This window comes from Lagenorhynchus albirostris, chromosome 1, assembly GCF_949774975.1.
Source record: "Lagenorhynchus albirostris chromosome 1, mLagAlb1.1, whole genome shotgun sequence".
NCBI classification, from domain to species: domain Eukaryota; kingdom Metazoa; phylum Chordata; class Mammalia; order Artiodactyla; family Delphinidae; genus Lagenorhynchus; species Lagenorhynchus albirostris.
Window position 1 is genome coordinate 12,581,743 of NC_083095.1, and position 12,726 is coordinate 12,594,468.

Consider the following 12,726-nt stretch of genomic DNA (forward strand, 5'->3'; position numbering starts at 1 on the left):
GAAAAGGGAACCCTTTTGCACTGTTGGTAGGAATGTAAATTGGTACAGCCACTATGGAGAACAGTATGGAGGTTCCTTAAAAAACTAAAAATAGAACTACCATATGACCCAGCAATCCCACTACTGGGTATATACCCTGAGAAAACCATAATTCAAAAAGAGTCATGTCCCACAATGTTCATTGCAGCTCTATTTACAATAGCCAGGACATGGAAGCAACCTAAGTGTCCATCGACAGATGAATGGATAAAGAAGATGTGGCACATATATACAATGGAATATTACTCAGCCATAAAAAGAAATGAAATTGAGTTATTTATAGTTAGGTGGTGGACCTAGAGTCTGTCATACAGAGTGAAGTAAGTCAGAAAGAGAAAATCAAATACCGTATGCTTACACATATATATGGAATCTAAAAAAAAAAATGTTTCTGAAGAACCTAGGGGCAGGACAAGATAAAGATACCAATGTAGAGAATGGACTTGAGGACACGGGGAGGGGGAAGGGTAACCTGGGATAAAGTGAGAAGAGTGGCATGGACATATATACACTACCAAATGTAAAATAGATAGCTAGTGGGAAGCAGCTGCATTCACAGGGAGAACAGCTTGGTGTTTTGTGACTACCTAGAGAGGTGGGATGGGGAGTGTGGGAGGGAGATGCAAGAGGGAGGAGATATGGGGATATATGTATATGTATAGCTGATTCACTTTGTTATACAGCAGAAACTAACACACCATTGTAAAGCAATTATACTCCAATAAAGATGTTTAAAAAAAATAGTAATGGCATTTTTCACAGAAGTAGAACAAGTAATTTTAAAATATATATGGAAACACAAAAGACCCTGAATAGCCCAAACAATCTTTTTTTTTAAACATCTTTATTGGAGTATAATTGCTTTACAATGTTGTGTTAGTTTCTGCTTTATCACAAAGTGAATCAGCTATATGTATACATATTTCTCCATTAAAACAATCTTGAGAAGAACAATGCTAGAGGTATCATGCTCCTTGATTTTAAATTGTTGTACTGTAAAGTTATAGTAACTAAAACTGTGGTACTGGCTCAAAAATCAGACACATAGAGCAATGGAACAGAATCAAGAGTCCAGAAATGAATCTACACTTATGCATTCAATGCATCTACCGAACAAAAAAGGAGGCAAGAATGTACAGTGGGGGAGAAGACAGCTTCTTCAATAATTAGTTTTGGGAAAATTGGTAAGCTACAGGCAAAAGAATCAAACTGGACTAATTTCTCACACCTTATACAAAAATAACTGAAAATGGATTAAAGACTTAAATGTAAGACCTGAAACCATAAAACTCCTAGAGAAAAACGTAGGCAGTACAGACTTTGACATCAGTTGTAGCAGTCTTTTTTTGGATCTTTCTCCTCACACAAGGGAAACCAAAGCCAAAAACAAATGGGACCACATCAGCTATTGTAAAAGGCTTTTGCACCGCGAAGGAAATTATCAACAAAACCAAAAGCCTACTGAATGGGAGAAGATATTTGCAAATGATATATCTGATAAGGTGTTAACATCTAAAATATACAAATAACTCATACAGCTCAACATAAAAAAAAAATGAAAAACCTGATTTTAAAAATGGGCAGAAGAACTGAACAGACATTTTTCCAAAAAAGACATGCAGATGGCCAACAAGCACATGAAAAGATGCTCAACATCATTGATCATCAGGGAAGTGCAACTCGGAACTACAGTGAGCTATCACCTCACACCTGTCTGAATGACTATTATTGTAGAGTCAAGACGTAACAAGTGTTGGCAAGGCTGTGGAAAAAAGGGGCCCTTGTGCACTGTTGATGGGAATGTAAATCGGTCCGGCCACCGTGGAGAATGAATAATTCTTAAAGGTTGCAGCTGCAGAGAGGAGGCCAGTGTCGTCGGGGCACAGTAAATGACAGAGTGGTGTGGGGTGAGTGTAGAGAGACTGGCAGAGACCACGGTAAAGTGTGGATTTTATTCTAATTATAATGAAAAGCCACTGGAGTATTTTAAGCAGGGCAGTGATAAATTCCGACTTCTGCTCTATGAAAAAGATCACTTTGGCTGCTGTGTAGAGAACTGACTGTCGAGGAAGGAGGAGAAGAATGGAATAAAGGAAATTGGTTGGCAGCTGTCACCACGGTCCACGCAGGAGATGGTCTGGGGTACTTGGGCTGTGGGACGAACAGTGGAGATGGTGAGAAGTTAGAGTCTTCAGGATACAGTTTAGAAGTAGAGCTGATATGACCTCTGGGTGGACTGGGGATGAAGGACACAGATATTAAGGATGAATCCTAGATTTCTTACTTGAGCAATGAAGTGGATGGTGGTATCATTTTCTGAGATGCTGAAGACATGAGGAGAAAACGTTGGGAAGTGGCAATCAAGCATTAAGGTTAGAGTTACAGTTGGGAACCTTTCTTCATTACCTATCTCAAATGAGATGTTGAAAAATATTGTCCCTACTTCCTCATCTCTGATCCGGAGTCCAGACTACTCCACTAAAATTGCTCTTAATACAATCACCAGTCACTTTCACATTGGTCACTTTTCCATCTCCTTTGTAGCTTCTCAGCAGCCAAGACTTTTGATCACTCCCTCATTCTTAAAACGTTTAAAATAGACCACATGGGTAAAGAGGCATTTTCGATTCAGTGCAATCATGTCCCAGATACAAGCTCAAATCTCCCTGTCCTTTAAGATCTGGTCATTAATTGTACACATATGCTATACCCTGGAAAGTCAACTGCCTTACCCCAGATTTCTTTGAATTTCAGAGTGAATTAGTTTGGTTATAAATTGTTTCTCTTCTTCTTCTTGGCTGTCGCTGTGCTACACTATGTCAACCCAGATGGAAACTTAGCTCCTTTTCTTGCTTTTCACAAAGTGAAGCATATATCACCTAAAGTCTTTGGCTTTGTAGCAGATTTTATTGAGAGTTTGATGAGGAGATGGAGGAGATTCACGATGCAGAAATGTAAACAGCTACAGAGTGATTGTGTCTGTATTCTTAAAAGTCCTTTGACTATTTTTGAAATTCAGACAACAGTACTCTGTCAAACTGTCCTTGCTTACTTTTTGTATTCTCTTTTCTCATTTTTTCAGAAAAAAAAAACCTCCCATTTCTCATGCTTTAAAATTTGACTTTATCCAACTCCAACCCTTTGTATATCTAAGAGTAGATTGCTGCATTGAAGGGTTGGAGATGTCCTACCTCTGATTGGTTTTTCCTGTTTGTCCCTCCCTAACTCCTTTGTATCTTCCAGAAATCCTTCTAAGTGTCTTGGCCACTGATGACAACTTTCCCTGTTCCCTATTGCTTTTCTAGATTTATTCTTATATATATATATATATCTCCTGCTCTCTATGGGATTGGGAAAGTGAACAGAAAGTAAATGTGTGGCCTCTCAAAGCAGAAGTTATTCTCTATGCTATAAATGTGCAAACCCTGTGGTCCAGCAACTCCGTTTCTAGAGATAGATCCTGTGACCAATTGTATTTTCCAAAGATGTTCAAAGCAGTATCTCCCACCTCACCTGCTCTTCTGCAGTATGACCTTGCCAGGCCCCCTTCAAGGAAATTAGACTTCATTCCTCCTACTCTGGAAAATAAGAATCAACAATCTATTTTTAACTGATGAAAAGTGAGGTAATACACCCATTTTTTAAAACAATGGAACAGTTCCTTTACATAGTGCCTTTAAAAGCCATAAAAGAAAGCAGTTATGAATTATCAGAGAACTGCAAATCAAAACTACAATGAGGTACCACCTCACGTGGGTCAGAATGACCATCATTAAAAAGTCTATGAATAACAAATGCTGGTGAGGGTGTGGAGAAAAGGGAACCCTCCTACACTGTTGGTGGGAGTGTCAGTTGGTGCAGCCACTGTGGAAAACAGTATGGGAGTTCCTCAGAAAACTAAAAATAGAACTACCATGTGATTCAGCAGTCCCACTCCTGGGCATATATCCAGACAAAACCATAATTCAAAAAGGTACACGCACCCCTGTGTTCATAGCAGCACTATTCACAATAGCCAAGACATGGAAACAACCTAAATGTCTGTTGACAGATGTACAGATAAAGAAGATGTGGTACATATATACAATGGAATATCACTCAGCCATAAAAAATAACGAAATAATGCCATTACAGCAACATGGATGCAACTAGAGATTATTGTACTAAGTGAAGTAAGTCCAACAGAGAAAGACAAATATCATATGATATCACTTATATGTGGAACCTAAAGTATGACACAAATGAACCCATCTAAGAAACAGATCATGGACATAGAGAGTAGACTGCTGGTTGCCAAGGAGGAGGGGGGTGGGAGTGGGACGGATTGGGAGTTTGGGATTAGCAGGTGCAAACTGATATATCTAGAATGAATAAACAAAAAGGTCCTACTGTATACACAGAGAACTATATTCAATAGCCTGTGATAAACAATAATGGAAAAGAATATGAAAAAGAATGTATATATATGTATAACTTAGTCACTTTGCTGTACAACAGTAATTAAGACAGCATTGTAAATCAACTATATTTCAATTTATAAAAATTTTAAAAAAACTTTTTAAAGATAAAAACAAAAAAGAAAACAGTAGTGTTCTATTTTCAAGAGTGCTGCCACAACTTAAACACCAAAACTTGATTTCCACAGAACCTATTCTTCAGTGGAAACTTGGGACTATAATGACAAAAAATGACATCAGTAAATTATATCCACATGTGGTAGATCTCAAAACAGCAAAGTGCCCATGTGCCAATGATGTAGTGTTACTTGGCTTCATTATGAACACAACATTTGATGGTAAGTTTGCAGCTTTATTCAAATTTGGAGGTGGTGTTTTGTATTTTATTACAGTGATGTTTAACTGGCAGTACAAGTTAAACACAGAGGCATAATGGAGTGAAAATGTCTCCAAAAAACACCTAAGAACTTACTCTTCATCACTTTCCCTTGTCTACTTGCTAGTGTGATAAACTTTTTTCTCTGTGACTTTTGCCATGTTACTAGTGACTTTAGTGTCTCTCCAAATTTCCTTGATACTCTGCCCTCTGTTAATATGTTCCTCCCTCCCAGAGATTATTCACTGCATTTCTAATCCATCTTCTATGCCTGCCATACGTGAATAGGTAAAGTTGTTCTAAGGTATCACATTATTTTATTTGTTACATATGTGTTTTTCAGTTACTATTGTAATATTTAATAGCATCCTTACACATTTCAATTACTAATCATCTTGTTCTAGTTTGTTTTTCTTAGGTGATTGATGAACTCCTAGTCCCCAAATCTAATAAATATGAGTGAAAAAAAGAATTAAAAGATAAGAAACAAAATTTTATTACTCATAGATTATATGTGTATCTATATAAATATCCAAAAGAATCAACAGACTATCAGAACAAATATGGGAGTGCTATGGAATTGAGGAACATATCAACAATATACAAAAACCACTCCACCAAAGAGTAATTAAAGATTATAATTTTAAAAATCCTATTCAGAAAGTAATAAACCCCAATAGGGACCTAGAAATAAACAAAAAATGACTTGCAAGGCCTTTTGTATAGAAATTATAAAACTTTAATGAAGGCTATAAAAAAAGACAAAAAAGATATTTTATGTTCATGAACAGGAACTTCTGGTATTGTAAAGATGTTAATTCTCTCCATGTTTATCAATCAGTTTGATACAAGTCCAAGCAAAATTACAGCAGTATTTTGTGTGTGTGGAAATTGATAAACCAATCCCAAAATTCAGGTGGGAGAATAAAGCAACATGAATAACAAGCATAATTTTAAAGAAGAATAAAAAGCACAATAGGTTGCCTACCATGACTTATTATAAAGTAATAGATTCAAGCAGTATGCACTGGTATAGGAATAGACAGATAGCCTTGCCCCAGATTTCTTTGAATTCCTAATGTCTTGTAGTCTTTTAGATACCTCTAGCTTGGAGTGCCTGCTTGTGCTGAATTAGTTTAGAGAGCCTGTGTCTCTTTTTCCTCTCTCTCAACCAGATGGAAACTCCTTTTCTACCTTTGTTCCACGGATGCCAGGCTAGGGCCCCCTCCTCCTCTCGGTCCAAACCTGCCTTACTTTTGTGAGTCACAGGAAAAGAGCCAGTCTCTGCATCCTGCCACACCCCTGAGAGTCATAGGAGAGAAGGGGCAGTCTCAACTCCTTGGGGTCTCACTCACCCGATCGCTTCAACGTCTCAAGAAAAGAAACAGTTTGGAAACCTGTTTTTAGATGAAACCACCTTTTCCCCCAACTGGCCCCCACTGCGCTGAAGCAGAAAGTAAGTTCCCACAGTATCAAGCCTAACTAGCAGTTTCTTTATGAGGCCCTGGTTTGTCCACACACTGTGTTTCATCCCACATGGAGTTAATGGTGGGAACAGGTATCGAGGAGCCCCGTGTGTTCCAGTTTCGACTTATTACCCACCTTTCTCCTCTGTGACACTCCTAACGCCATCATGACTCTCACCCAGTTCTATGTCACCACCAGAAACCTAAGTCTCCAGGTCACTTATGGTTACTCTATCCCACATACTGTTCTGGACTTCCTTTAAATTCACCCAAACTTCTGTCCCTCTCCATCTACCCAAATCCATTCATTGGAATTTGTGGTCTGTCATCAGCAAATTCCCCTGTACTACTAATCGTTTCTCAGAATGGTCCCTTAACTTTCTTGCCATAAAGAATAATCTGGCCACTCCCAGTTAACATTCTTTCCCCTGCGGCCCTCTCACATGTCACATGCCTTAGTCTCAAGGGGCATTGTCCTTGTTCCTTAAGGGCTACTTATTAATAATTACTCCTGTCTTCTCATTCAGAATGCCTAGTTCCTTTGAACTCAAACTTTACTCCCTCTAACTCTTCTTGGTTGGCAGCCTATGATGACCTTCCCATCACTCACACTCATGGATGAGTTTAGCGTCTGGACCCCTGCCTTCCTCTGCACCTTATTTTTGTCACTATGTTTGGTGATTTCACCACCCATATGGACCCATGCTTTCACGACCTCCTCTCCTCCAATGATCTTTCCCCCATCTTACTTCTGTGGCCATTTTCTTGACCTTGTTGTCTCTGATGTTACTGTCTCCAAAATCTTCACTACAACCATCTCACGCTCTGCCCACTACCTTCTATTCTTTCAGTCTACCCTAGTACTCACACTCTGACATCTCTTTGATTTCATGGAGACTTCAATATGTTGTTTCTACCACTTTTTTCACTCCTCAACATCCTTAACTTTTTCACCATAATTTTCATAGTCTCTCCTTATAAATACTTCTGTAACTTCTTTGCCTGCACAATCCCAACTCTCCTTAAAACCACCTCTATGCCACTGGAATAGCAGAATATTACTAGAAAAAAGTTGCATACCAGTCTCACTTTAAAATTCCACGAAGTGGTCTCACTATAAATTCATGATCACAAGTCCCAAGTGGGTACTCAGCACTGCCCAGAAATCTTATCTCTCTTCCCTGGTATGTTTATTTTCCCACTCTGCAAAATGACCTTGTCACACCTCTTCCCACTCCTCAAACACTCTACCTCACCTCCTTTCCTTCTCCGGTCTCAGCTGTGCCTTTAATACTTGATGTAGAAGACTAAGACTGATCGCAAGGCACTCCATCATCGCTCCTGTGCGCATCTGCCATCCTACTTGCCTTTGTACTTGCGTGCTTTGCCTTCTTGCCTGTTGCATCGTGAGAAGTGTCTCTGCTGCTACCAAAGGCCACTCCTCACCCCTCGTGTCCTGCATCCCATTCTCCCCAGTCATCTGGAGAACCTCGCTCCTGCATCTGTCCCGCAGTTCTCACCTTTCTGTCCTGTATCATCATGCTTTCCCTCTTTACTGACTTAGAGGCATTAGCATACAAACATACCCTAAAATCCCCCATCTTAGCCAAAATCTTCATTTATCTCACTTTACCACTATCCCTCATCCCTCTGTTCTCCTTCAGACAAAATGTATGGGAAGAATTTATTGTAGGTGGTGCTACATTTTCCACCTCCCATTTTATCTTCGTTTCACTGTGTATCGGATTGTTGCCATCACTGTTCTGAAACAATTCTTCCCAAGATCGCCTGTGATCTCCATGTTGCTGATTCCAATAGCCAATTCTTTATCCTCATTCTACTTTCCCTCCCAGCAGAATTTGACACAGTTAACCACTTTATTTCTCCTCAAAACACTTTATTCTCTTGGGTTCTTGACACCACCTTCAGTTACATTTATCTTACCTCATTGATCACTCCTTAGTTTTCTAAGCCTGCTCTTTTGTTGTGACCTCTGAAGTGTCGATGAAATGGGGCTTTGTCCTCGACTCTCCTTCCTTATGTAACCAGATTCTCTCTGGGAAACTTAATCCAGTCCTCTGGTAATAATGCCACCTTCAGGCTAATGATCCCTGAATTTGTATTTCTGGTGCTGACCACTTCCTTGAAGCTAAATTCCTATATTCAGTTGTCTGTTTTACAATTCCCCTTGATGCCTCTCAGCTATAACAAGTCCAAGCCAGAACTCTTGATTCATCTCCCTCTAAAATCTGTTCTCCTCCAGTATTCTTCATCCCAATTCATATCCAATTACTCAAAAATAAAATCTAGCGTACACTCTTGACTGTTCTTACTCTGATGGCATTCCAGGACGATGCCACATCCAGTGTCTATCCTCAGTGTGACCACTTCTCTCCTCTGCTAAAATCTTTGTCAAGTCAGCACTGGTTTTCCACGAGACTAATTCACAGCCTCTTAAGTGGTCTCCCTGTTTCTAAACCCGGTACAACTCACCCTCCATACAGCCACCACAGTGATCTCAAGTGTAAAACAAATCACATCATTTTCCTGCTTCAGACATTCCAGTGGCTTCCCTTTGCCCGTTAGAATAAAATCCAAAATCTTTGCAAAATCTGCATCAGCTTCTGTAACCCTGGGATGCAATTGTGGCCAGTGTGTCATAGAGAGTGGCCTATAACTTAATTTCAGGCTAAAATATCAACCAGAATAAAGCATTTATTTTACTGCTTACTGCTCCATTAAATATTTCTAGACTCTGCAGGAATCCGGTCATGTGATATGCTGGATACCTATAATCATCCCCACTTAGAATATAGTGTAGTGTTATCTGCAGAACTAGATTTCATGCTTAGAAAGGCACAAGCTTGTCTTTAGCTTTCCTCTTTCTGGAAAAAGTGGATGATGATAACATTTCCTTCTACATCTTTCCCTACACAGAAAAGAGCTGGGAGTTAAGACACACACTTCACAATACGAGTGATCCTACATTCATCTTTTGGAAACAAAGCATGTGCATTGGATTATCAACTCTCTTCAGGCTCCCTCTACCCTCCACCACCCCCACAGTTATGCCTGTTGACTAGACTTCAGATTAATGTTCTGCATTTAAAACACAAAAGACTCGGAACTTCCCTGGCGGTCCAGTGGCTAAGACTCCGCGCTTCTACTGTAGGGAACGTGGGTTCGATCCCTGGTGGGGGAACTAAGATTCCGTGTGCTGTGTGGGCGGCAGAGCCAAATAAATAAATAAATAAAACCAAAGAACAAATATTAAAAAAAAAACTAGGTAAGAATTTAAAAAGTAAATAAAACACAAAAGACTCTAAGCATTCCTAGCTATGGCCAAGGAAAGGTGAGACCAAGGAGCAAAGCACTTTCACTATTTCCAACATGCTCAGCCTCCTTTTAATAAGTTCTCATAAGTTTTAATAGGTTTAATATTCTCATATTAACAGGTTTTTTTTCTATTTTTAAAATCACAAATATTAAAGTAAATCACTTTATAAGTAAATCAAACATAGTTTCTTCCCTCTTGGGGTTCACATTTTAATTTTCTTCTTTGGAGTTTTTGTACTGTTGACTATAATTATATTCTTGAAATAGGAACATATTTTTGCTTAGAAGGATATTCTCAGGGAGGAAAAGCTCTTCCTGTACCCTCTTAGGTTATGATTGGGGGCCTACCAATTAACCAAGACATTAGCAGGAGAAAAGACATGCAATTTTTATTAATATTTATATTCACAAGAGTTCACAGAAAAGAAATTCAAAGAAGTGGTTAAACTTGGGGACTTATGTACCATCTTAACAAAGGAAAGGGGTCTAGGCCTCAAGGGACAAGAAACTGTGGAGAAGTGACAAGGAAATATGTGGGTGGACTAATGGGAGATAAGAGTTATTTTAGTAAAGTCTGTTTATGCAAACTCATCTTGGTGTCAACTCCCTGTCTCTGGTGATAAGATTGCTCTCTCTTCTCTTCCTGATACAGAGTGAGGTGGTTAGAAAATGCCCTGCTTTTAGGCAGGCAAGGGGAGGCACAGAACTCTTCCTGCATCAGTTGATTCTCCGTTGCCTCCAGCTCAAAATAATCCTTATGCCAAAGTGCCATATTCTGGGGGTGGCATATTCTGATCCCCTTCAATATAAAACAAAATCCTTAATAATTAGATGGTTGGCTAAACTCCTGTGGTGTAACCCAAGTTACTTTATCTTCCAGTGCTGGGGGAAGTGAGATTCAAACTGAAGGAGGGGAGTTGAGGCAGGGGTGGAGAGTGGGCTGGAAGGTGGGGCAGATGCAGGCTCTGCCCACTAAAGACCTAGCACCTTAGGAGTTGGTTATTCACTTTGCAAAGTTGTGTTGCCTTAATTTCCCTTTTCTCTCATGGTAGGTGTTTACATAGGCCTCAGCTTTTCTGGATTTTGGAATTATGATGATACCACGTGGTATAACCTGACAGACATGGTCTCTTCCCAAGTTGGAGAAGGTAATTCCTCTAACAGTGCCTTCATCATCAGCATTTCCTTTACATCAACACTTGATGGATATTTATGAAATGTCTTTGCTTTGCTGAGGACGTCACTTTTTCCTTACTTTTTAACCCATGGTATGATTTCTTCCTTTAGAACACACAGAGTTTTCCATGGTGGATATGGTTTTAACAAATCATTTTTTAGTTATCCTCACCTCTTTGGGTCTTTTTATAAGTGGAGATCTTCGCTATCCATCCTCCTCTGTCTTAATGGTAGGTGAATTGCTCTGTAACTAATAACCTTAAATATCTTCTGTGACATAAAGTAGAAATAGTGGATACTTGAGTTATGTGTGGTGTATCGTAGAACTAAAATGCTTCTTCCTTTTAAAAAACGTAAGAGCGTAATATAGTGACATTTTCCTTTGCCTTATAGTGTTGAATACATCATTTGGAAATGGTGCTAGCTTTATTGCTATACAAATTTATGAGGCGTTTCAAATAATTCATATAGAAAATACCCTATATACTTATAAATAGTCATATATGTTCCCAAAATGCTTTAAGGTACATAAAGCCAGATATAATATTACAAAATAACATAAATTAAAATTATGTCCTTCTGATGAGTTTTCTCTTTTTATTCTTAAATGGCTGTATCAAAGCTTCGATACCATGTTTTTTGTTTTAAAGCACTTCCTCAGCTTCTGCTTTGTCACTCCCATCTGCTCCAAAATAAGGCATTGAAAAGAGACATTAATTAATAAATAAATAAAGTAATTAAAAGTAAGTTTTGGGATTGAGAGAAGGAAAATCAATTCTTAAATATGTTAATAAATAGCTCTCAAAATTACCTCAACAGAAATAAGAACAGTAATAAAGACTTAGGAACAGTAGGAGAAAAGATTGGGGAAGTGTAGAAGGGATGATTGTATTGGTTAAGAAGTAGTTATTTCTTATATATGGTAATTATTACCTTTTTTCAGGTTTACAAATATTCACAACCTTCCTTCTTCCTCATTATCTCTAAGAAAGTATCATTTGTTGCTCAGACAACTAATAGATCTGGCCTTTTATGTGCTTATCATGTAGTTGCTAAAGAAGAGAGTTGAAACAGCCAGGAGCAGTGACCTGAGGTCAAAGCACAGAGAGTTAGGTGTGGGCTGTACATCCTGAGGGCCTGGTCGAGGAGCTGCACTGGGCTGGGCAGAAGACAGAGTGGCCATGGAGAAAATAGTGGGATAAGGATGTGCCTTCCTAAACCCCAGTCGGTGGCCGACCTAGTTTCTTCCTATACACTTCTTAACTCCTCCATTTAAATCATTAAAAGGTGGGGTTTTGATCTCAAATCCTTTCTGGAATTAAGTTAAAGTATAAATAAATTAATCAAATGGTGGAACAAGGCAAAGACTGAGGGGGAAATCTCCAAGATACCCTGCAAACTACTTAAGAAGCTGGTTTTAGTGTTTGATACTCCTAACTGCTGGGATGTAAAAAACGTCATCTCCTTTAGTATAATTTAAATTGCTCTTTTATTATGCCTTCTGATTTACAAGCAAAGATTAAAATTCCTTTTTTTTCTTTCTTCTAGTTTTCAAGGGCAGACTTTTGTGGTTTCGAAAGGGTAAGAAGCTTTCAATTTCCAAGGGTTGGTTAAAAGATATGTTTCCTTGGTGACCTAAGAGATGAGGTACAAGACAAGAATTCATAATATAGATTATTATTGCTGATACTATAATATTATTTACAGTTTGAAATAAAAACACGTATTTCCAGTAACCATTAAGCAATGATACCCCCTTCTGTTTCAAAGGAGGAAATGCCCCCTCTTTGTCTCTGAGGTGGTCCCCATCCCATCTTTATATGTTCTGTCCAGGATTGCTGTGGTTGTTCAGTGCGTTCTGCACAAGGACACCCAG

General features: G+C 38.8%; 1 protein-coding gene across 1 annotated transcript in view; it reads left to right on the forward strand.

The window, feature by feature from the left end:
- Positions 1 to 12,726, forward strand: part of CATSPERB (cation channel sperm associated auxiliary subunit beta) — a 128,409-nt gene that overhangs the window by 36,167 nt on the left and 79,516 nt on the right. The window contains exons 6-9 of the mRNA XM_060161755.1: positions 4,685 to 4,834; positions 10,727 to 10,822; positions 10,962 to 11,080; positions 12,399 to 12,431. Of these exons, the coding sequence (XP_060017738.1) occupies positions 4,685 to 4,834; positions 10,727 to 10,822; positions 10,962 to 11,080; positions 12,399 to 12,431 (398 nt within the window). The remainder of the gene's footprint in view (positions 1 to 4,684; positions 4,835 to 10,726; positions 10,823 to 10,961; positions 11,081 to 12,398; positions 12,432 to 12,726) is intronic.